Here is a 23,825-nt window from a genome sequence, read left to right as displayed (position 1 = left end):
TCTGACCAGGACAAGTTCTCATGAAGAAACTAAAAATCACGCGGCTAGCTCATGAGAACCAACAATAATATTAACCTAAAAATAGTTGTTAAAACTTGGACATATACTCCTCCAGTCTTTAATACAAGACTTATTTAACTAATTTGATAAAATTAAGAAAGTTGAGTAAGTTAATTAATTATAAGAAATATGACATATTTTTTAAAACATCATAATCATCTTTCTTAATATCTTCCCTCCCTCTTTTACTTGATTATGGTTGAGGGAGTATCCATATGGGTAATTTAGAAAAACTTGATAAATATGAAAAATAGGTATTATATTTAGGACCAAAATCAACTTAACAATTAGGTTCTATATTAATGACCGGAGGAGTACAAAACTAACGATGCATATATAACACAGCGCTCTTGGAGATCCATCCACTAAACATCATTAATTTGCCTTTAAAACAAGTAATTAATTAGTTTGTCAACGGGCAAAATGGTACTCATAGGCTACCATTAACTTGATTTTATTTTCTTCGTTTTCGGTGATCTATTTTTGGTTTTAGAAAAAGAGGAAAGAGAGATCAAGATTGACTCACATGGGAAATACTAAAATAAATAAATGAATGAAGCAATCATATAATGAAACAAAGCAAAATTATAAAAAAAAAAAAGGATGATTCATGCATGTATATATATGCACATGCCAATATGCAATGTGAGCAATTTGCAAACTTGCCACCAGCTAGCTAGGCTAGCCCACCTCCAGTAACTACCCACTTGCCCTCATTTAATTTAATTAAATTCATCAACTAGATTATCTCTCTTTTGATGTCCCACCTGTCCAGTTAATTTGGACCTCAAGTTTTCTTTTATTTTCTTTTCTTTTATTTATTGTGAAAAGCATGTGTCCAGTCATTTCAAATCATAACTTGATCTCATACATTGCAGATTAAAAAAGGAAATGAATAAAATTATATGTATAAAACAGTGAATTTCATCTATATTTTCATACATTTGTATGGCTCTTATTGTATTATAATTTATTAAATAATATATCATTTAATTCTTGTGATTTTTTTAAAATATTTCAATGGAAATACAATAAGTTAACGGAATCAGATTTAATTATTAAATGTCAGCCTCTCAGACACAAATCAAATTAATTATTTCCATTAGTTCCACTAGACATGTAACTTAAATTGATATAATTAATACAGCTAATATTATAATTAATAATATTGTGTATTGTTTTGTTGGCAACTTGCCACTACTTAATATTTAATTGCTAATATGAACTACCCATACAAACAATAAAAAATGTCATATGCGTTCCACCTAATTACACTTTGCACCTCATAATTATTTACAAACTTTAAATATTCACAATTAAACATACTATCAACAACATATTTAGTTATTGATTCTAGGATCTGAAGAAAGTGGCGGAAAGCTCTTAGTTCAAGTGATTATTAAAATTAGCTAGAGTGTTAGATGTTAGTTTGACTTTTGCTTCTTTACAAAACAAACCAGCCCACTACAATAAATTAAAAAAAAAAAGTGAAAGCTACCCACGCTATACTGAAAAAAAAAAAGACACTTCTCAGCACGAAGCCAAATATTTTAAATATAATAGCTGGTTAAAAAAATTTACTTTAATTTTAAATATAACAATTCAATGCATTTTGTCTCTTAAATATATAGATATGTTCAAATTATTTCTATGGTTTGCACATACCAAAATGATTTTCATCAAGTGGCGCATAATTCCAATGTAAATAATTATAAAAAAAATGATATTTTAGAAAAAACTAATACGTGATTTTAATAAATAATCAAGTTAATTAATTTTTTAATCTTTATAAATTAATTAACCTACTTTTATATATATTAAGAATGGGATAGAATATTATTCATGAGTCAAATCGGCTCAAAGAGAAAATTATCTTACGTAGAAGATAGTAGATATATGAGAATCTAGCAAAGAAAAGCTACATATACAATGCAATTCACTGATTATTCAAAACTCACATCATAATTAGCTTTAATTATTAAATGCCCAAAAAGATCAGATTTAGTCATATCGTACGTGTTATTACTAAATCTAACTTTTTGGTCATTTAATTAAAGAAAGACTTAGCAAAACGATCAGATTTAGTATCTTGATCATTAATCGTAAATATTATCTTTTGGAATATTTTTGTCATGTTTTATTTTTTAAAGAGTTTTGCAAACATATAAATGGAATAACTTTTAATATTTTCCGGAAGTTGAGATTTTTTGTTTTTAAAATAAATTATATGTATTATGTATTATAGAAGCATAATTTTAACATAATTAATATATCTGATGGTTTTTGGGCTGAAAATAATTCAAATGATTGGTAAAATGGCAGTATAGTCTCCTCCAATAACTACAAAAAAAAGCATGAACAACGAGGGGGCACCATCGTTTCACTTCTGTCTGAGCCGTCCCTTTCTATCATTTCAAAATCCAACGGTTCTAATCTTTTTAAGTCGGCCACAATCCCTCACGTATTTAATATTTTCCTTTCTCATATTACCCCAACTTTACATTTTTATAAAATTTTAACACACAATAAATTCATGTTAGAATCGTTTCAAAGGTAGACATGGATTGCAAAATTAGAGCCATATTTTCTCATATGCTGCCGGTAACAAAAAGGAAAAGTGACCATGTGAAAAATTAAGGTAAAATTAATTTTTTGGTTCTTCTATATAATTTTGATTTGGCTAGTTTTGACTCCGTTCAAACTTAGAACCTAAACTATAATTTACAACAACTCTCTTTCTATAGGTTTAATTATTTAAAACTTAGTTTCTAATCTTTCTAAATTACATAATTTTATTCTTTAAAGTAAAGAGAATACTCTTTTAAATGATTAAAATGTATAAATTGAGTTTCATCAAGTAAAAAATCAAAGACTATATTATAACTAAAATTTTTTGTTGGCCTTCTACAACTATATTTAAAACTATAGGAATTGAGTTCCATAAAATTAAAGTTAAGGATTGGGTTATATGTGAATTAAAATTATAAAGCCAAAAAATTTAATTTTTCTATTAATCAAAATGTGCATAGAATTTGTTTACAGATGCAAACTTTTTGTAATTATGCAAAGGTGACTATATATGATGTATTGAAATAAAGAAAAAAGTAGGTCCATAAATATTTATTTAGTATCGTTTTAATTTAATTTTTGTCAATTTATCAAAGGAAGAATTTTATTTTTAATTTAAAATTTATTTTAGGTCATAATATAATATTTAAGGAATACAACAATAATATATAATTAGTGGTAATATATGATAAATATATTGTATCACTTACTATTTTACTAGTAATTATAATCTGTCATGCTTGTAATTAGTTTCACACAAGCAAATACTTATAAAACATACACGCAACGCAATGATTTGAAATACAGGTCGTAAGTTTGATCCTGTATTCTTACTCATATAGCCTCAAATTGTCAATACTTTTACCCTTTTAATTTTTTTTAATTTTAAAAGCACTTGTGCAAAAGACATATAGAAATGACTGACTTCATGGAGGCACTTACTCTATGTTTGGGTGGAGGGAGAAGCAAGGGAAAAATAAAAAGAGGAAATAACACTACTAAACCCGGTCCTGAATATAAAAGTTAGTTGATTAATTTGAGTAAATTAAAAAAATAAGTTAAAATAGTTATTTGTAATAAATAAGTATTGTTTTTCCTAAAATATCTTTACTAATCAAATTTATTGACTAGAACTACTATTATTAGAAGGACTATTTTGAAAAAAAATAAGTAAATATAAGAGATAAAATGAATTGAGATTTTATATTTAGAATCAAAATAAAAGTCGAATGAGATCTTCTAAGGATCGAATGTAATATGAAACAAAACTTTTAAAAATAGTAAAAAGAAATAATATTTTATAGTGAGTTACTTTTTCCTTTGATCATTCTCTATTCCCAAATTTTGTTTTTATTGAGGGTTACATGGACAAGGTGATTAATAGTGATTAGGCAGAGCCACGCGCAAATCAATTTCTCACGGCGCCGAAAATATCATCAAATTAAGAAGTCCCCCCTTCCCTCCCCTCCCTCGCCTATAAATACCCCTCACCTTCCTTCTTCTCCTCATCACACACAAACCTTCTCCTCACTTAGCTACTCTCCTCTTTGTCTTCTCTCTTCTCTCTTCTCCCTCTCCAAAATGATGATGGATTGCCAAGCATGGCCTGAGCCTGTCATCCGAGTCCAGGCCTTAGCCGACAGTGGCTTAACCACCATCCCGAAACGTTTCATCTCTCAGCCACCCACCACGACCGCCCCCTTTCTCCGTCATCACAATGCTTCCTTATCTCATGAGCTTAACATTCCCGTCGTCGACCTCGGTGGTGACCCTGAGGAGACCGTTCGCCTCGTGGGGGAGGCCTGCCGGAACTGGGGCTTCTTTCAGGTGGTCAACCACGGCGTCAGGCATGACCTCATGAGTAGCGCCAGGGCCGTGTGGCGCGAGTTCTTTAACCAGACGGCGGAGGAGAAAGAGCAGTTCGCCAATTCTCCGGCGACTTATGAGGGCTACGGCAGTCGGTTGGGAGTCCAAAAGGGTGCCATTTTGGATTGGAGTGACTACTTCTTCCTCCATTTCATGCCTGCTTCTCTTCGCAACAAAGCTAAGTGGCCTGCTCTTCCGCCATCTCTCAGGTACTGCTTTATATAACAAAAAGAAAATTATGTTTATTGTACAGTTCATTGCATATTTATGGATAAAGATAAATATACTAGATATGCGTTCCCCCTCCAAAATAATAATAATAATAAAAAAGATTAGCATAAACTTTAATTTAAAGAGAAGAAATTTGTACCAGCATTTCTCTAGATCACACATCTGCATGAAAGAGATTAAACATATGGATCAATTACAAAGGATCTTAAGATACTGTTAAAACGAAGAGATATGTAGATAGACAATTGATAATATGCCTATTTCTTGGAAAACTTATCATGTGTCTATGACTCTTCTTGGAAAGTAAAGTCACCTTATCTTTACATATCCAAATCTCTCAATCTTCTACATCACATGTGGGGACACATTGGAATTCTCTCTTTCTTGTTTTACTTTCAAAGAAATCCTTCAAGGTAAAAGTTATTTGTTGGATTACTTCACTTAGCAATTCCTTGTTTACCATCTACATATATTTCTGAACTTTTACATCTCATCTTGCTAGTGGCTAATTAATTAATATAATGATGATATGTTTTCTTTTGCCAAGATTTAGTTTCAACGTGTTTTTAATAGACGTGTATATGAATAAGTTATGACTAATTTTATTTATCTATCAATTTATTTTCAATAGATTCAACTTTACTTAAAAGTTTTTTCTAAGCGTGTTTATGTATATAGTATTCTCTCAAATCTTAAATGTAAGACATATTTTATAATATAATTTATATTATAGAATACGTTTTATATTTAGAATCAGGTGATTATTTATTAAAATAAGATTTTAGGTTAAAATAGTGGCAGGAAAGGGGCATTAGTCACAAAAGTGGAAACTTCAAAAGCTTTTAGGACCCGTCAAATGGGAGAAGGCGTGTGGACAATAAATGAGGCCGACCTAACTTTCATTGTCAGAATGTGATATTCCAAAGCTTTTCTGTATTTTTCATTTTTCTTTTTTAAAAAAGAAACAACCAAGTACTTTCTTACTAAAATGAATCCTCTCTAATTCCCAAAAAGTAGCAGTAGTAAGTGTGGATTATGGTTTGATGGTTTATATTTCATTTATTTCTTCTTTTTTTTGCGACATTATTTTCATAAAACATAATAATTTAATATTAAAAATTAAAAAATCAATATATTAATATTAAGATTAATATAAAATATAAAATCTATTGCAAAATCACTATTTTTTAATTCATATAATATATATCGTGCTTTATGTGATAGTGACAAGTTACAACAGAGAACCGAACTCCTTTCTTCACGAGATGGAAGGTTCAACTTTGGAATCCTGAAAGTCTACCTACCAATGACGTGGTGCCAAGTAATAATTTAAAAAAAAAGCCATGCAAAACGTGGTTAAAAAAATAATTATAAGCACTTACGAAACATCAGCTTGCGAAAAAAAGTAGGTCAAATAATCAACAGGATTAATTAATAAAAATTACCTAATTAATGCGGCAATTAACACGTCTATATGCTCTGTTCAAAGATCAAATTCCACATTATATATATTCTGTAAATATTGATGGTCAAAGTTTGTGTAGTTTAAATCTTACCGGTTAAGTTCCTACCAGATATTCAAAACGCATGTTTTATTTCTGAGAGATTCATGTGGTGGTCTATGCACATCACATTTACAGGTGGCTATAAAGAAAGAGTAAAAAGTGTCCAAATACAGAATGCAAAAAGCACATGTTGGTCTATATATAGATAAGATATTGTCAAGAACAAGACAAACCCAACCATTACATATCATCATCTTTTATCACTACTCTTTCCTTTTCCTTTTCCTTTTTTTTTTTATGAATCAATTCTGTACATATTAATGACGTGGATTAATTAATTAACATATTTACATTATCTAAATCAATATTTTTTTTTGTTGGTGGTGTAGGGAAGTGGTCGATGAATATGGAGAAGAAGTGGTGAAGCTAGGAGGAAGGATAATGAAGATAATGTCAAGGAATCTAGGGTTACAAGAGGATTATCTTCTGAATGCATTTGGAGGAGAAGAAGGGATTGGTGGTTGCTTGAGGGTGAATTTCTACCCAAAGTGCCCACAACCTGATCTCACACTTGGCATCTCACCACATTCTGATCCAGGAGGTCTCACTATTCTTCTTCCTGATGATCATGTCTCTGGCCTCCAAGTTCGCAAAGACGACCGTTGGATCTCTGTGAAACCTCTCCCTAATGCCTTCATCATCAACCTCGGCGACCAACTTCAGGTCTATATATATCTCCATCTTTCCTTCTCTTAATTAAATGTTCTCGTGCATTGCATAGAGTCTGATAAAAGATGATATTGATATTGGTAGTGATGATATCGATGTGTATTTGTGTAGATTGTGAGCAATGAGATATACAAAAGTGTGGAGCACAAGGTTGTGGTGAACTCAAAGAGTGATAGGGTATCTTTGGCTTTCTTCTATAACCCTAAGAGTGATGTGGTGATTGAACCAGCCAAGGAGCTTGTGACTGAGGAAAGGCCGCCTCTCTACCCACCAATGACTTTTGATCAGTACAGAGCCTTCATTAGGACCAAAGGACTTAATGGCAAATCTCAAGTTCAGTCTTTGATGAATTGCGATAATAATTAAGTAATAATTTGTAATAATTCTATGATATTTCCATCCATATATATCCCATTAACAATGAAATTAGCTCTTGCATTGCTATTATCCATCCAGCCAAAATTTCTATGTTGTACTACTCTGATATTTCATTTTATGAAAAATATGTGTATGTTTCAACTGTATGTGTAAAAAATCATCTTGATGTATGCTTCTTAAGACACAAATATGTTAATTAGCTCGGGTATATGATATTATATATGCAATTAATTAATTAATGGATGGAAGTTAAATAGCACAAAACGAAAGAAAAGCGTGATTATTAAGGGAAGAAAATTAATTAATGGAATTGGTGGTGGTGATCGACATAGTACTTTTCCCGCAGGGTACGTTGAGTAAAGCTTTACGGCTGCATGTGAATTTGAAGGAAAATGTAGGGAATGTGATGAGCATATAAGAGTCAAGAACAAGAAACAAGGAGGAGATATATAAAAAGAGACGTGCAAATTAAAGCTGAATGGTGGTGAATAGGCAGGCTTACCTTTGAGGTGTTACTTCACACAATAGTGCAAACAATAAAGTCCAACACTATGTTTTCCCACCATCATCATATATAGCTCGTGCCACTTTTTCGTTTTCTTTGTTTTTTTGTCAGTAAAATATAAAACACATGGTGGACCTTAAAGTTAAACAACTCAGTGGTCCTATATATCCAACAACAACTCCAAAGATATCAATATGTGCGCTCCATTTTATTAACAAATTTAACCATTTAAATGTATATATATGTGTACATATAAAGTGTAACAAGAGAGAATAGTTGTGTGAGAGGTTTAATTATTTATATCTCCTCTTAATATTCATCACTATGTCTGGTCTTAAATTTACTAGTTGTTGAAGGCAAATTTAAAACAAAAATTACACACTTCTTTAGTCAAATAGGAATTGCAAAGTGTTGTGTACCAAGTTTTTATGTACAATGATTGATCATTAATATAATTATAAGTATTTACTCCAATATTGCATGGGGATTATTGAATACTTTATATAATTGAAAATCACACTCGTTTTCCGTATGTGTACATACCTGAAGAATGAAAGCATACATGTGAAAATAAATTGCTTCATAAGTTGTTTTGTTTTGTAAATAAATAGAATAGAGATATTGAATATTGTCATCTAAATCATATATAATTTGTACCAATCGTTCAAAATTAATAAATAATGTAATTGTATTTATTAAAAAAAGAAGAAGAAGAAGAAGTTAGGCAGCCATGTGTGTCCCATGGGTTCTTAATTATATATGTAACGTATAGGAGAACATTCGAAACTCAGAGAATATTCGATGGAAGTTAATTTAATTGGAAAAGCTTCATCTAATAATTATCACGTTTTTAATGACCAAGTGTGAACTAACCACAAATTATAACCATACTAATCCAACCATTCACCTCAATAAAGTCACTAATTCTAGAAAACATATGTATGAGAATTATGGAATCCTCTATGTGCTGTCAAATCATGAACCACACCCTGCAAATTCACGTTTTAGTTCATTATGATATGCGTGTCTATATAAAATATAATTGAAGGGTTTCAAAATATATATATAATTTAGGTGAAAGATTTTTTTGGCCTGAAGGAAAAAACGTCGATGGCCAAATAAATAAAAGCACATAGAAAACTAGGAAACATTTGCTTCACATAATATATACATGTGCATGAGTTTAATTATTTGTTACTTGTAATGCTTACAGGTTTTATAAATTATCCATTTCATAACATTGATTTTATAGATTTTCTATCATATATTGATGTATTGATCGATGTATTCTTATAATATCCTCATATTATTGTGCGAATATTACTACCTCCTGCTGCTGCTTAACATATAATTTGGATATATTAAGAAAACTAATTAAATTATAGTTATCTATGTGTTGGTAATTTACTAAAATATATTTTTAAATTATTTGTATTGTAACCACTTCTTGATATAAACTTTTTTAATACGTGCAATAAAAAGGATAATTTATAAAAAATAATAAATATGGGGATAAAATGGACTAATGTCTTATATTTAGAACAAAACTTAATTCTAACTAGCTTTTATACTAGAGAGTCAAGGTAGTTCTACGCTAAGTGTACTGAAAATTCTTGATATATATATATTACTAAAAAAGTAATTAATTATTGACAGAATTTAATGGTGGGATTTGAAAATTTTGTCACAAAAAAGGACTATCACTTTCCTCGCCAAATTTCGATGCTAATTTACTGTTTTTTTCTTGGATAATATATATGCAAAAGGAATAGTTTTAATCAAGCTGAAACAGTTCTTGTCATAATATACAGTACATATAGCATTCCTTCTTCTTCTGCTGGGTCCTTCAAGCAAAGACGTCCCAAATATACAGATATTACAGTCACTTCATGAATATGTGTTTGTATATTATATATATAAATATATATTCCCCTCTTTATTTTATTTATTTAACATCCGATCATTATTCAAACAACACAAACGAACCTCTCTCTCTCACAGCAGGAAGCTCGGAACCAAAGGTGATTGACATTGATGAAATGAAGCTGCAAGCTGATTCCAAGGAAGTAGGTCCCAGTTTTGGTTGCAGAATTCTGGAGTGAGTGATGACGAAGAAGAAGAAGAAGAAGAGGAAACAAAAAGGTCCAAACTTGCTGGGAAATTAACCCTAATAGTATCATCATCATCATCCTCGACGACTCTCTGCTTTTTGTGTGTGACAACGTTGGACCTATTACTGTGTTTAGAACCATAGCTAGCGGGCTCATCATCATCGGATTCCTCAGAGAGACAAGGCATTGATGTCGTCGTAGGTGCAGTATTATTTCTATGAAGCTTATTACTATTGCCGGCAGATTTTCTGGAGATGGTTGAGTTCTGATAAGCTTGGCCCAGTCTCTCCAGGTACCTCCCTTGAGCTTCCATTTTCAGCTTCAAGCTCCTTTGAAACTTTCAATTCCATTCCAAACAATATGTAATTTCATTACCAGGCATTTTTGTTAAAAAAAAAATTCAATTGGGAGATTTATATACTGTTATTGAAACTTCTGTTTCTTCAGTTGATGTAAAGAGAAAAATATGTTCACAGATTCATATCCTAAAAATTTATGTTGTAAAACTTATAAAAAAATTGTAATTATATTTCTCTAGGAAGAAAACTACTACTGAGTTAAAATTATAATTTACAATATCTTCTATCTAAAAATCATAATATTTAAGCTGAAATCTTCAAGGCGTGGAGATCATACACATGGATTTTTTCCTCTTTTAATAAGGCGTTCTTCGTTTTTATAGCCTATCATAAACCAAAAATCCATATTCTTTTTCTTCAAGGTGAAAATAATTGTGTTTTTGTGCTGTTATTAATTTAATTTGACCTGCTATATACATTTTTTTTTTGTTTAACTTTAATGTCACGGAGTATAATTTTTATTTTAATTTCAAATTTTTGGCATTCAAGTGAGACAAAAAGATTATAGAGAAATATTTGGGATTTTTTTCCAACAGGAATATTTTTTTGTTAATAATCAAACTACTTCTTTTAGATTAAAAACTAATTATATTCCCTTCAATTATATTTTCTTCTAAAATTGAATAAAACCATATCATGTTGCAAAATTTAAAATGTTGCATAAACTTCTTATTATGATTAAAAATCCCGAAAAGATTCAACATAAAAAATTGAATTAATTCTGAAAATATATGTGTGTGTGTACCTCCAGCTGGTCGCTCAAGCGTTTTTGTACTTCCATTTGCAAGTGTAGAGCTTCCTTTAGCTGCACCGTCCTGATTATATTTTAACATGAACAAGCAATAACTAATAAGTAAAAATCATTATTAATATTAAAATAATATAAGTAATTAAGAATATGTCGGTATTTCCAATAATTGACAATTAACATATATATAAAATTAGAAGAATAAATCGTTGACGACTCACGCTAATGTGCTGAAATTAGGCAGTATGTCCGATATGCTTCTTCTCTCAAGCTTGCTTCCTTCTCAGCAAAAGTTAAAGATCACTAATTAATAATCTAAGAATTAATTATTGGTCTATGAATTAAGATTTTTCAAGCGACGCAGCTCAATTTGACAAGAAGTTTAAGAACTTACTAGTAGCAGACTCTGGAATCAACTTGTTGATCCTGTATTTCTGAAGAAATCCAAAACGAAGCTTGTTAATTAATTATTAATTACTAATTTAAATGGACCTTCTTTTTATACATTAATAATTAAGTACTTCTCCGGTCCTAAATATAAAATCTTTATACACACTAGTATAAGGGTCTTATATTTAGAACCGGAGGAGTATATGGTATATAGTAGGAACCTGTAAGTGGCTTTTGACGTGATAAATGGTGATTCCAGATGCCCCCATGCTCGTCATCTCCTTCACTATACTCTTTGGCGTTGCTCCTGCAAATTAAACCCACATTCACAAAGTAATATTATCTCATCTACACCCAGAAATTAATTAACAATAAAGCGCGCACGCACACACACACACATATATAAACACGTACTATCAGGGCCACCAAGTCTGTTGACAGCTTGAACGAAGAGATCATGAAGTTGATGAGTCCAACGAAGGCGTTCTTTTGCAGAGGCATCAGATGAGGAAGGGCGATTGGAAGCCATAGCTTCTCTGATGATCTTGTTGGACGGATTGAGTTGAAGGGATTAAATTGTGTGGCACGTACAAGCATTATAGAGAGAGAGAGAGAGAGAGAGAGGACAAAAACATTTGTAACATATATGGTTGGAGACACACAGGTAATTACCTAGGCTAGCTTGGCGATGCCCACTATGAATTTCTCAATTATGATTCTGCCCAATGTCTTCAGTTGTCCCAAGGCCAACCGGCTCTTCTGAAATACTACTACTTCTCTTTAAGTTATACGCACAATATATTATTATTTTATGTTTATCTTCATCAAAGAAAATTTATGCTACAGTCAATCTGTTCTAAACATAAGAGTTAGATAACTAATATACAAAAACTAAAAATATCAGTTAAGTTAATTATTTATAACAAATATGTGTTGTTTTCTGATAAAACATAATGAAATCGTGCAATCCATGTAATCAACTCTATTTAATGGAATAATACTTGTTGTTGTCGTGTTGATTTTCTTAAAATGCTCCTTTTAATCATGTGATCAGAAACTTCCCTTGTTGATCAAAATACTATCAATATATGCAATTAGAAAGGATTGGGAAAATAATTATAAATTTGTGAAATAAAATGAATTGAGATTTTATATCTAACATCAAAACAAATTCCTCAACTGGCATTTATATTTTAGAGCAGAGGAAGTATTAAATACCAAGTATTAGTATTCCTTCAGACATAAATTACCACACATAATCCATATTTGGAAGCGCTTAAAAAATAATTTTTTGTTTTATGAGACAAAATTTCTCTAACATATTTATATATTTACTTCATATGGACGTGAAATCACTTATATCCGCAAGTTGTAAGAAAGCAATTAAATTTGGCGAATGAAAGTTGGGTCTCGAGCACTATTTTTCATTCTGTGAGCTTGTCCTTGTGAAGAACTCCTAGTCAATATCGACATGAAAAAGAGAGCAAATAATTGCCACCAAAAAAAAAAAAACAGAGCAAACAATTATTTGCTAATATATATTTTTAAATATGAAAAATTTGTTCTCTTCTGTCTATGACAAACATCTTACAAAATTTTAGACTATAGCCGATAAATGATGCATATAAACAGAAAATCTTACAAGTTTGCTGGTCAACCTAAATTACCACACCAAGGATTTTGGTGTTTATTGTCATTATCCCCTCAACAGCATAGGATTTAGATCCCGATAGGTGACAATTGAAGTGAAGGACACGTTATGGTACATTTCTCTGTCGGCTCTTCGTTTTAAAGTGCGATTTATTACTATAAATCCATCATTCTAATCACTTGAATTTGTAATCGTCATCTGCAATAACCAGCCCACATCTTTTGGCACTTTTTCCAGCAAGAAGTTAAAGCAGTAGAGTTTTCTTACTGCTTAGGGAATCCTGAATTTGATGATTAAGACGCAGTTCGTCAAGAACAAAGAAATATTTCCAATATCCCAGGAATAAACAAAAAGTCGGACAATCCTTCTATGGCTTTAGGAGTATGTTCAATTATCTTGGAAGTAGTTTGGATTGGATAAACAAAAATCACCAGGCACAAAACTCAAGTTCGAAAATAATAATGTTAGTAGTCTCGAATTTAAGCTTTAATTTGAGTATATAGTCGTGTTTACATACTTTTGATGCCTGTGTAGTCCCATTGAACTCGATTTAAGTTAGTTAAAAGTCTAATGTACTTTTAAATATCAAGTGATTGATTGTGAATAAAACAGAGACATTTGCAATTCAACATAATATTCACATTTTCTTGTGCTGTTAAAAGATTATATTTAAACTCAAAATTAAATATAAATTATTTAAGTTCATATTTGAAAGTTTAAATATCACTTTAAGGATGAGCATGTCCCGATCATCTGAGTGGAGTGCCGAATTTGAAGCCTGCAAAATCAGGCTCCATGACATGATTTCCCAACGTCAACGAACAACGTTGACCACAGAAGAATATGCATTGAATCTTACATATTTGTCTTCATGAAATTTATACTACCAATTACTTTTAAGTTGAGATTGGGGGAGCGTCAAAGTGAAATCTTGTAAAATACGTTCCTATGCATTTTGGCTGAAGGTCAGATAAGAACGCCAATCTATACGGAAGAATTAATTTGGAAAAGTGCTATCTTGTGCCCAAAGGATCCGAACTCCACCAAATTAGAATATATCACAATCTATTTCTACGGTGTATATGACATTATTGAATATTCTCACCGAAGTCAAGCTTAATATCCCTCAGAAATTACGAGTTAAACATAGTAATATACCTGTTACGTGCCCTTTCGTAAGAAATATAGCACTATTACAATATTTTCAGACTCTAGTATCATTTTTTGCCTTTAGTCACCTAGGGCCTACCTCGCCTCATGCTACATGATGGGCATTTGTATTGCTTTATGCTCTCAGCCTTGGCAGGAGTAATTTTCACACATTTCCCGTGGAACCATCTCTCGCAGATATCGCAGCCAATCCAAAATTCATCTGCATTATAGTTTCCACCACAGCTACCACAAAGGGTTTCGCTATGCTCATCTTCATCCTCCTCGTAGCCTTCATCGGCAAACTTTGGGTTGCTTTTCACTTGCCCGTCATTTGATCTCTGAAAATCAAGGGAGAAGTTTGCATCAAACAGGAAAAATACAAAGTTAAATGCAATTTTCAAGTGTTTACTATCAGCTTCTTCAATAGAAAATGTATACTTTTTTTCCAACTGAGGAGCACGCGGGAGTCCTCAAAGAGATTCTTTCAAATACAACAAGCAGCAGCTTTGTTCCACTAGGTGGATTGGCTACATGGATCGTATGATGCAATTGTGCTCTATCAACAACTAAATTTTTGGATAGGTTGTTGACCAAAAAATCCCGTTTATGATCTCATTAAGTGTTCTTTCAAATACCATAATTTTATAGTATTATTTAAGAACAAATCATATCAATTCATCATTCCCCAAAGGCTCATCTCTAACCCTCAAGGATGTTATATATGAGCCTGGATATTAATCCAACTAACCTTGGTGCTGCCCCGAGATTTGCTACCACTGTCCACAGTGGGCTTGTCCTTTAATGGTTTCCTCTCAGTCACGACTTCAAAAACAGTGGGAAGATCATTGATCAAGCTGAATAACCGTTTCCTGCCATATACAACTAGTGTAACTATCAACGGGAAGAGCCATATGAAATATTGTGATTAGATGTGATAATGTTACAACAGATATATCGCATCTATGTCACCAACAAAAGATATATCGCATCTGACACCCATTCCAATAGCATTAGTTCCTGAGTAAAGCGCAGGGCGATCTATAGCCAAAAAACTAAGAAGGACCTGAGAAACAGAACAGTGCCTACATGATCTAAAAATACAAATGATAAGTCAAATGAAACTGCATATCCTTCTTTCAGGTACTTTAAGTGGCTTTAAAGATCTGGAATAAATGGAAGACTGAAAAACACTTCGCCCTTGTACAACAGAATTTGGTATTCTCCCCCTCGAAAACATTCTCAATTCAATAATCCCACACAACTTCTTCCAATATTGGTTTCATTTATTAATTGGAAAGCGGAAACAGCTAAAGTCTATACAATGAATGTAAAACCAGTTCACAAAGGTCAAACATTCATTTTTGCATACCTTTCAAATCAAAAATTAAAATTGTCAATGTCAACGTGGTTCTTAGAATTACAATTAAAGAAAGCCCCGAACAGTTAGACACCCTTGGAGGAGTTGGCCACTCACCTTGGCACCATTTCTACTCTTGTCACATAACTGAGCATTCAGATAATTAAACTTGTATGGGAACCCCTATGTGACGTTGCAGGTAAAATAAAATTATGTTAAGAGACCTTTTGCTGCCCCAATTTAAGAGATTTACTGAGACATCAATCATGATTATAGTAATTCATGCTGACCAACCACCATGACAATAGCCCATGTTTCCAACATGCTATAGAGTGTTTGAGTATGTCATTGACAGAAACAAAACCATAAAACCACTGGAATTGTCACCACACATATGACTCCATCAAGGATAGTTTGTACCTTTCATTGCGGTTAAGACGGGCCCCGAGATAAAAAGCCACAGAAAGCAACCACGAATCACTGTGGACAGCAACAAGAGAAAGCCAGTCCCTGCGGTGCATGCCATCTCTAGCAAAATTGATTCCAAGAGCAGGCTCAGGAAGCTCAGGTGGAACTTCCTCTGCTGGCAGAGTTACTTCCCATGTTTCATTTGGATGTCCATAAAGGCACAAGTTCTCCTTATCTTAAACAAAACACATAATTTGAATTTTAACGGGGGGCATATCTATATGCATAAAGCAAAAAATCTAAATGAGCATTACGGCAGGGCTTCAATATGTTATGAAGAAATTGCAATTCTTTTTGGATTCACCAAAACATTCTCCGCTGAGTCGAGCAGAAACTCAAGGAAATTATAGTTCAAAAATTCTGCCAAATCTCATGCTGTGTTTCAGTCAGGGAAGTCAACAAGGGAATTTGTAAATAGCCCACTAATTAGAACTATAATGTCATGGGGCAAACCGAAGCTTAGTCAAATTTGAACATTTTCAAGAGCACCCAGGACAACAGGCACGCAAAACTTTAGGCATTTATTTTTATTAAAAAAAAATTGATTTCCTCAAATTATCCAGGGGAGAAAATCAATTCTAACATAAATCCAAGAATGCATATTTCACACACAAACAAGCAACATCATAACTAAATTAGGAAATAAAAGATGTAACGAAAAGAAAATGAAAAGCTTCAGAATATTTACGTAAACTAAAAAAGTATACAGATCCAAGATTACGCGTTACCTGGATCACAGAGCCCATAAAATTCATCAACATCTGAGAAACGGAGACACAAGAAAAACAACTTTAAGACCCACCACAGACAAAATCAAACTGAAGAAATAAAATACAGAAACAGAGAAAGAAATAGAGTGCCTTGAGTTAAAGCACGAACAACTCCTGCTCTTCGAGCACTATAATCCTTGAAGATCTCCTCCACGGTGCGAGGACTAGAAGCCATTTCCATAACACGATGAAGAGATCTGAGCAAATCGATTCAAAATGAGTATACTAGCACAAATTGAATGTGGAGGAGGGATTCAAGAGATCATGAGCACGGATCCAAGAGATCGTGAGGGGCACAGAACAGAAGCATATGGAAAACGGTTCCAGAAAAGCAACAGAGAATGACGAAGACGAGAGTAGTCTGAGTAATACGATCATTCTATAGCTTTTCATTAAATTATACATTGACCCACACATTTTGTCTGGGATTTTCAATTTGGTCCTTAATATCTATAGACAACAGTCGATTCGTCCTTATATTTTTTAATTGCATTTTCACATATAAATATATAATTGAATTTATTTATTTTTTTGAATGATAAATTGAATTTATTTTTAATAATCATCTCATGCCAACTTTGTTGTAAAATCCACAAACTCAATAAATTGACTAACAAGTCAGTCAAATTTTCGTTAATTGAAGTTTCAGTCTTATGAATAATAATATAAAATTATGTTAAAAGAATTATCTTCAATCAGGTCAATAGTATTCAAATTTAATTATATAATGCTGATTCTAATATAATTGTATAACAATATTATTTTTAAAAAAACTGGTAAAATTCAAGTTATTCATAATTCATGGAGATATAAGTATCAATTACAAATATTTCTAATTTATATGAAGGAATAAGATACACTCTTCTCCTTCAACTATTCTGTTTTGATGCCATAACTTAATGAATGCAATCATCAATATTTTGATTTGATTTAATGTCGTCATTTAAAAATTCTGGATATAATATTTTATTATTTTTTATTAATTTGGCTTGACATGATTTTAAAAATAATCAAGCCAACCGCCACCCTTCACTATATGTAACAACCAAAAAATCCAACTCAAGACCTCAAAACTAAAAAGTTACATGGAAAAAGAGAACTTAAATTTTAACATTATTTTCGAAGGTTCTAAACAAAAAAAAGAAAGAAAGCTTGAGATTTTAATTTTATAATTATTTTCAAGAAATTTCAATAACTTAAATTATTAGTTATATTATTTATATGATTTGGTCTTTGATAGAATTTAAGGATGTCCTATAATCTATGTAACCAACCTCACTAAGTGAAATAAATTTTTGTTATTCCTCCGATCCTTAATATAACATCTATTTAATTAATTTGATTAGATTAATAAAATTAAATAAATTAGTTAATTATAAGAAATATGATATGTTTTTCCTAAAACATGTTATCACATTTCTTAATATTCTCTCTTTTTTTTTTACTTGATTATAGTTAAAGAATATCAAAAAGAATAATTTAGAAAATTAATAAATATGAAAAATAGATTTTATATTTAGAATTAAAATCAACTCAACAATTAAGTCATATTAATTACCAGAGGAGTATTAGTTATTGATTATTCATAATCATATCAAAATAAAGAGTTTCCATGCAGAATTTTTTAACTGAGAATCCTAAACTATAATTTTCCTAAACATATACAGCAAGGGCTGCCATGTGACAGGACAGCAGCACCGGCATAAAGCATGGTTTCGTAATGGGCATATCTGCAACCTTTGACCTAGGCTTAGCAATACGAATCATTATCCCAGCAAGCATGGTCTCCAAAAGAAGTGTTGTACGGACACCTGGTCCTGATAAGAGCACCTATAGATGGTGCATTGTCCCATACTCATAATTGTGATGGAGCACCATTATCCCAGCAAATATGGACCAATTTTCATTCAATAACTGATAATTGAATCTCAAACCAAAATTGAAAAGATGGCATCTCTGTTTCAAGTCATTTATAAGTGATTTCCACGTTTGCTGTGATATGCACATGGCTTGCTGAAAGCTATGATCGTATATCAGTGATCATCTATACATGACCAAGAGCATAAAACAAAATGATCTGTGATCATCTCTCTCTCTCTCTGCGCGCGCGCGCGTATTTGTGATTGTAAAGAATTCAAATGTGCAGGACATGTGGTTAGCGGCAAAAGAACAGTCTAAAATTAGACACAATAAAGTAAGACACCTGAAAATCCTAATTATCATTTGGTCCAAATATTAACAGACTTCACAAAGCATGGATTCCCATTTCAAAATTGAAAACAGAAAGCAAAGCAGATGCAATCTTACATGATATGGTAAATGGCAGCAAGAACTACTAGTGGAATTCACGGTGATGTCAGTAGTTTCTTAAAGCCAATTTTCTGCTCTGATGTGAGTCTGGAGGGGAACTTGATGTTGAACTTGATTCTCAAGTTACCCTTTTTGGAGGGTTCTTTGGGAATAGGCATGCCCTCTGCTTCAACAACTTCTTCATATGAGGGACTAATGATTGAATTGATGGGAATAGTAAGATTCCGGCCATCAAGGGTAGTCAGCTGCGTCACATAACCTGTCAGGGCTTCGATGAGAGATATCTTTTGGGTGACAATAAGATCATTGTTATCCCTCTTGAAGACACTATGAGTTTTCTCATCAATGATGAAGACAAGGTCTGCAGGTATAACTCCTCTCCGTTCATTTCCCTTCTCTGGAAAAGTTATTTTTGTTCCTTTCTTCCAACCTGGCTTGATCTCAATTGCAAGAATTTCCTCTACTGAGGTCGGCTTCCTACAGAAGAAGAAAACAGAGTAGATTCGGTAATCATAACCAAAAGTAATTTCATAGACTCTAGTTCCATAGCCCCTTTTCCCCGTGAAGCCTGCTGATCAACCGTCAACCGTCAACAGTGCTAGCTGAATTGTGTAAGGTCAATACTGAACTATATGGTAAAACCCTTTGTTCAGGAGGCGCCAAATTTCAGGTCAAAAACAAAAAAGGCGGAACAAATTCAAATAGCCAAGTGTCCGCAGAAGCCGAAGTCCTAACCTTTCCATATGATGAAGTCACCGTTTTACTGAAAGCATCTCGTCAAAAGTTTAAAACAGGAGTTACAACTGAAAATACATATTGTAACGTATCAAAGTTTCACACCAATTTAAGCACTTAAGCTGCTTGCTCCTCAAGAGCGTAGGCCACAGTTGTTATCTATGGCCCAAAAATATTACAGGGTCAAATAATTCTGGAATTTAAATGCCTCTAACTCTACCTCTCATACAGAAAAAACAGCCTTGGACCATTTTTAAGATTCAAAATAGCTCTGCCTCTCACATGCATACTCACGTAAATGCAGTCCAATCCCAAGTTCAAATACTGCTACAAACTTTGATGGCACATTTTAGAAAAATCAAGACTCCTTACATCACAATCTTCTCAGATTGAAACCTGCAACAGGAAACAATCATAGGCATTCCCATGATAAGTATCATGTTGTCTGATTTGACCTAGGTTTCCACTCGACATGATTATGAAAACTAACGGAAAAGATCATATACCAACTTTTCTATTGTTTATTTAAAAGTTGAAAGAAAATAGGAACAAAAAGGAGCATCAATTGAAGAACAATTGAATCCCTTGAAGGGAGCTCCAACATGCATCAGAATCTCAACAATTAAAAACACGTTAGAATGAATACCAAGAAAAGAAACCCTATTAGAAAAATAAAGTATTTAACAAAGATAGTGATTCCTCCATCTTTTGATAATTTCAATTAGAAATGTAAAATTTGACTGTAGACAATCCTATAGATGTGTGACTGAAACAGCTATTTCCTGCACCACTCCAGTGCCTGAAGCATAACAGTGGCATCTTGAACCACAATTGGAAAGGTTATTCTTCAAGAAATTTTATATAGAAGATATGCATGTCAAATAATAGCAATGAACGATATGTAAGGATTTTGACACAAGTTTGACATAGCTAAGCGACAATGAAATTGTCTGATAATGGCGTAAAGCCCAAGCTAGAACATTAAATAGCTCCAATAGGTAGGGAACTATATTTTACAATACTTAGAATATGAATCTTTTCCATTTTACCGATTTATATTCAAAGACAAGTTGGGAATTGAAACAACTGGCACATCATATTGTCCCCATATAGGTAAAAGGCTCTAGTAGAACAGAAGGGCACAAAGATGTGCTTCCTTACTTAAGGCAACCTTTTTTTTTCCAGAAGCATTTGCCTTCAACCGACACAAATGACATCATTTGTTTACTCGGCAGCGGGGTCCACAGGTCCAAGCTTGGATGCACATGACCAAATTAGTAAAAATATAATGTAACTGAATGTATAATCTCTATTCTTACTAGTTAGACAGAAAAGATGATGAAAGATGCAGATCCTAGCAATCATACCATGATTAATGTAGTAACATTAGCAATAAAGATAGCTCTTTTGGGGAGACAGCATACAACCACAATTCCTAACGAGATTAGAGGATAAAAATGCATCCATGTCAAAGATCTCAATCCCTCTCAGAACAGTTTGCCACTAAGAGGCTTAGTACAATGAGGCTGAACATGTAAGAGCGAGATGGCATAGCTTACTTTCACATCAATATATTAGACTGCCATAATCAAGCCAACCGATCAGCAAATAACAAACCTTCTTCGCCCACAAAAACATTAAAATGGACCAGGTATCACCTTGTTTTTTTTAGTAACTTGTTATTTGTCTATTTAGAAATCCAAGTTCACCCGCTAGCACATTCATGGAGGTAAATTCAACTTGCGGAATGGGATTTTTCTTCATAGAGGTAAGCAGGAGTGCTAATAAGTTGAAGTAGAAAGCTCACCCAGTGGCATCGACAACATCTCTCGAAACCTTCATTTTTTTTGTAGTTCCTTTATACAAATCCTCCAAACTACATGGCAGTTTTCGTTCTATAGCTGCACCTTTCCTTGGCATATTCCCTGAGCCATCTCCACCTCCCCTCCTAAATGAAGCAAAAATATCATCGCCAAACGCACCACGGTGAAAAGTGGACCCGCCAGCACGCCCTGCCGTTTCGCCTATTCCACCAAACGGGCTGGAAAACTCAAATAACTCCGAAAATATATCATCCGCACTTCTCGGGTTGAACCGAAACGTCGTTGGTCCACCGGAAAACTCGGCAGCGCCGGGTGGCGGTGCCTGCCCATTCAACCCCTCCTCACCATACTGATCATACACTGCTCGCTTTTGCGGATCACTCAAAACCTGTTCAAGTTTAAATCACTGGTCAAACGCCCAAGTCCAAATAAACTCTCTCAGTTAAATCTACTTAAATTATTCAGCATTTTAAAACTTTTCAGATTTTCTCATAACCCAAGTCACATTACGCTGAATGTAAAATGAGAGACAGCGAATAGCAAGGATTCTAAATGCAGGCATCATACATCATAAGCCTCGGATATTTGCTTGAATTTAGCTTCAGCCCCTTTCTTGTTGTTAGGGTTTTTATCAGGGTGCCACTTCATAGCAAGCTTTCGATAGGCCTTCTTGAGATCATCGTCGTTGGCGCTTCGGTCTACATGAAGAACCTTGTAGTAGTCGACGCCCATGCCTTCCCCACTGGGAAGCTCTCACTCCGCACTTGGCCTTCGATTTTCAGGAAAGAGAGTGCACGAACCAGTGACCCCAACAGTGGGAAATGGAAGGGAACGCGTCGAACGATCTCACAGAACAATACCTGAGATACGCTTCAGATGATTGATGACATAAACTAACTAATCATTACAAAAATTGGCTGTTTTGAAAATACCTTCCAAACTCGGCTCAAAAACAAAACAAAAAGAACTGCCAAACAAGCCACCACGTGGAGACTGGATAGTTTTTTTTCCCGTGTCTCTTTTTTTTTTTCTCATAAACTTTTTTGGGCCAAAATCGCAAAAAAAAAAAAATTTAAAAATAATTTGAAGGGTGTGTTCCGCTCCCAAAAAAAAAAAATTAAAGGGTATGTTAGAATTTAGATTAGTTTTGCAGAATAGATTTTGACGATAAATAACTTTTTTTATATGAGTGAGGAGAAGTAATTTTTTTTGCTAAAGTATAAATCATATTCAAAACATTGTCAAATATTAAATATAAATATCTCTTAAGATTCGAACCTTAATTCATCACACTGTGAAGAATTAATTTCTTCTACTGGGTCTAATTTGAAATCATGATTTGCCCAAAAACTGGACTGATATGCTAGGCTGAAACTATGATTTTGGGCTTTAGAATAGATTTTGGGTTTTAATGAATGTTTAGATAGTTTCTCTGAAACCATGGTATAAATTGGAAAAAAAAAGTGTTTTTTGCAAGGAAAGAAAGTGATTTTTATATCCAATCCATTAAGTAGCGTGAGTGGGACAACTAAATTTAGGAAAGGAATTTCTGATGTATTATTTATTTATGATATGCTCAGGATTATAACTTGTATGATAGAATTTAGTGATTTAGATTTAATACTAGTTTCTATAAGTTATTATGCAACATTAAAATGTGATTTAAATAATCTAGAATTATAGCTGTGGGATAAAGAAACTCAGCGGAGAATCAGAGGGGAATGGAAATGAGAAAAAGCAGGATGGGCAATCCACCATTGATCGTAGTGAAATTTTTAAAAAAAATTAAGAAAACTTCAAACCATATACAATGCGCGTATAAAAATTTTAACAAATCACGTTCTTAGATCAATATTATAAATCCGCTATCCCATATAATCGATAAACTTTGTTGAGATCACACTAATTTTTTTCTCAATTAAAACAAGTTTTTCAAATAAAAAAATTGAATAACGGGACTTTTTTTTAAAAAAACTTTCAATATTTTTTTTGAATTACACGTGGCAAGCTTAAAGCTTGAGAGAGTTATATATCAACAAAAGATCAACGACAAGAGAATCAAGAATTAGGACCGAAGTCCTCAATTTCCTGCGCGTCTCTGTAAATAAC

General features: G+C 32.8%; 4 protein-coding genes across 4 annotated transcripts; 1 reads left to right on the top strand and 3 right to left on the bottom strand.

The window, feature by feature from the left end:
- Positions 1-4,158: 4,158 nt before the first annotated feature.
- Positions 4,159-7,368, top strand: LOC114722517 (probable 2-oxoglutarate-dependent dioxygenase At5g05600). Its single transcript, XM_028908564.1, has 3 exons — positions 4,159-4,703; positions 6,620-6,953; positions 7,071-7,368. Exons 1-3 carry the CDS (start codon positions 4,210-4,212, stop codon positions 7,323-7,325), a joined length of 1,083 nt encoding a protein of 360 aa, XP_028764397.1. The 5' UTR covers positions 4,159-4,209; the 3' UTR covers positions 7,326-7,368.
- Positions 7,369-9,837: 2,469 nt separating this feature from the next.
- On the bottom strand, positions 9,838-11,979 carry LOC114722505 (myb family transcription factor PHL7-like). The gene is made up of 6 exons (XM_028908550.1): positions 11,865-11,979; positions 11,672-11,757; positions 11,455-11,494; positions 11,282-11,339; positions 11,058-11,127; positions 9,838-10,290 (listed from the first exon to the last, which is right to left on the bottom strand). The coding sequence occupies exons 1-6, from the start codon at positions 11,977-11,979 to the stop codon at positions 9,838-9,840; spliced, it is 822 nt and encodes a 273-aa protein (XP_028764383.1).
- Positions 11,980-14,119: 2,140 nt separating this feature from the next.
- Positions 14,120-17,184, bottom strand: LOC114722514 (PHD finger protein ALFIN-LIKE 1). Its single transcript, XM_028908562.1, has 5 exons — positions 16,939-17,184; positions 16,807-16,839; positions 16,031-16,253; positions 15,002-15,122; positions 14,120-14,591 (listed from the first exon to the last, which is right to left on the bottom strand). Exons 1-5 carry the CDS (start codon positions 17,027-17,029, stop codon positions 14,340-14,342), a joined length of 720 nt encoding a protein of 239 aa, XP_028764395.1. The 5' UTR covers positions 17,030-17,184; the 3' UTR covers positions 14,120-14,339.
- Positions 17,185-19,003: 1,819 nt separating this feature from the next.
- LOC114722513 (dnaJ homolog subfamily B member 13) lies at positions 19,004-22,592 on the bottom strand. Its single transcript, XM_028908561.1, has 3 exons — positions 22,284-22,592; positions 21,701-22,104; positions 19,004-19,635 (listed from the first exon to the last, which is right to left on the bottom strand). Exons 1-3 carry the CDS (start codon positions 22,446-22,448, stop codon positions 19,194-19,196), a joined length of 1,011 nt encoding a protein of 336 aa, XP_028764394.1. The 5' UTR covers positions 22,449-22,592; the 3' UTR covers positions 19,004-19,193.
- Between the last annotated feature and the right edge of the window lie 1,233 nt (positions 22,593-23,825).

Source organism: Neltuma alba, unplaced genomic scaffold (genome assembly GCF_004799145.2).
Source record: "Neltuma alba isolate B1F8T4 unplaced genomic scaffold, ASM479914v2 tig00012095_pilon, whole genome shotgun sequence".
Lineage (NCBI taxonomy): Eukaryota > Viridiplantae > Streptophyta > Magnoliopsida > Fabales > Fabaceae > Neltuma > Neltuma alba.
The sequence above is the reverse complement of the archived record's forward strand: the minus strand, read 5'-3'. Positions and strand labels throughout refer to the sequence as shown.

What these genes read in the sequence shown, in the direction of transcription:
- LOC114722517 (XM_028908564.1), top strand. Translation starts at nt 4,210, where the DNA reads ATGATGATGGATTGCCAAGCATGGCCTGAGCCTGTCATCCGAGTCCAG. An exon ending in GCTCTTCCGCCATCTCTCAG is followed by an intron (nt 4,704 to 6,619) that starts GTACTGCTTTAT and finishes TTGGTGGTGTAG; the next exon opens with GGAAGTGGTCGATGAATATG. An exon ending in ACCTCGGCGACCAACTTCAG is followed by an intron (nt 6,954 to 7,070) that starts GTCTATATATAT and finishes GTATTTGTGTAG; the next exon opens with ATTGTGAGCAATGAGATATA.
- LOC114722505 (XM_028908550.1), bottom strand. Translation starts at nt 11,979, where the DNA reads ATGGCTTCCAATCGCCCTTCCTCATCTGATGCCTCTGCAAAAGAACGC. An exon ending in GATTCCAGAGTCTGCTACTA is followed by an intron (nt 11,340 to 11,454) that starts GTAAGTTCTTAA and finishes TTTGCTGAGAAG; the next exon opens with GAAGCAAGCTTGAGAGAAGA. An exon ending in CCTAATTTCAGCACATTAGC is followed by an intron (nt 11,128 to 11,281) that starts GTGAGTCGTCAA and finishes AAATATAATCAG; the next exon opens with GACGGTGCAGCTAAAGGAAG.
- LOC114722514 (XM_028908562.1), bottom strand. Translation starts at nt 17,029, where the DNA reads ATGGAAATGGCTTCTAGTCCTCGCACCGTGGAGGAGATCTTCAAGGAT. An exon ending in TGTTCGTGCTTTAACTCAAG is followed by an intron (nt 16,840 to 16,938) that starts GCACTCTATTTC and finishes TCCGTTTCTCAG; the next exon opens with ATGTTGATGAATTTTATGGG. An exon ending in TTATGGGCTCTGTGATCCAG is followed by an intron (nt 16,254 to 16,806) that starts GTAACGCGTAAT and finishes GTTTTGTTTAAG; the next exon opens with ATAAGGAGAACTTGTGCCTT.
- LOC114722513 (XM_028908561.1), bottom strand. Translation starts at nt 22,448, where the DNA reads ATGGGCGTCGACTACTACAAGGTTCTTCATGTAGACCGAAGCGCCAAC. An exon ending in AAATATCCGAGGCTTATGAT is followed by an intron (nt 22,105 to 22,283) that starts GTATGATGCCTG and finishes AAACTTGAACAG; the next exon opens with GTTTTGAGTGATCCGCAAAA. An exon ending in GATGTTGTCGATGCCACTGG is followed by an intron (nt 19,636 to 21,700) that starts GTGAGCTTTCTA and finishes CTTCTTCTGTAG; the next exon opens with GAAGCCGACCTCAGTAGAGG.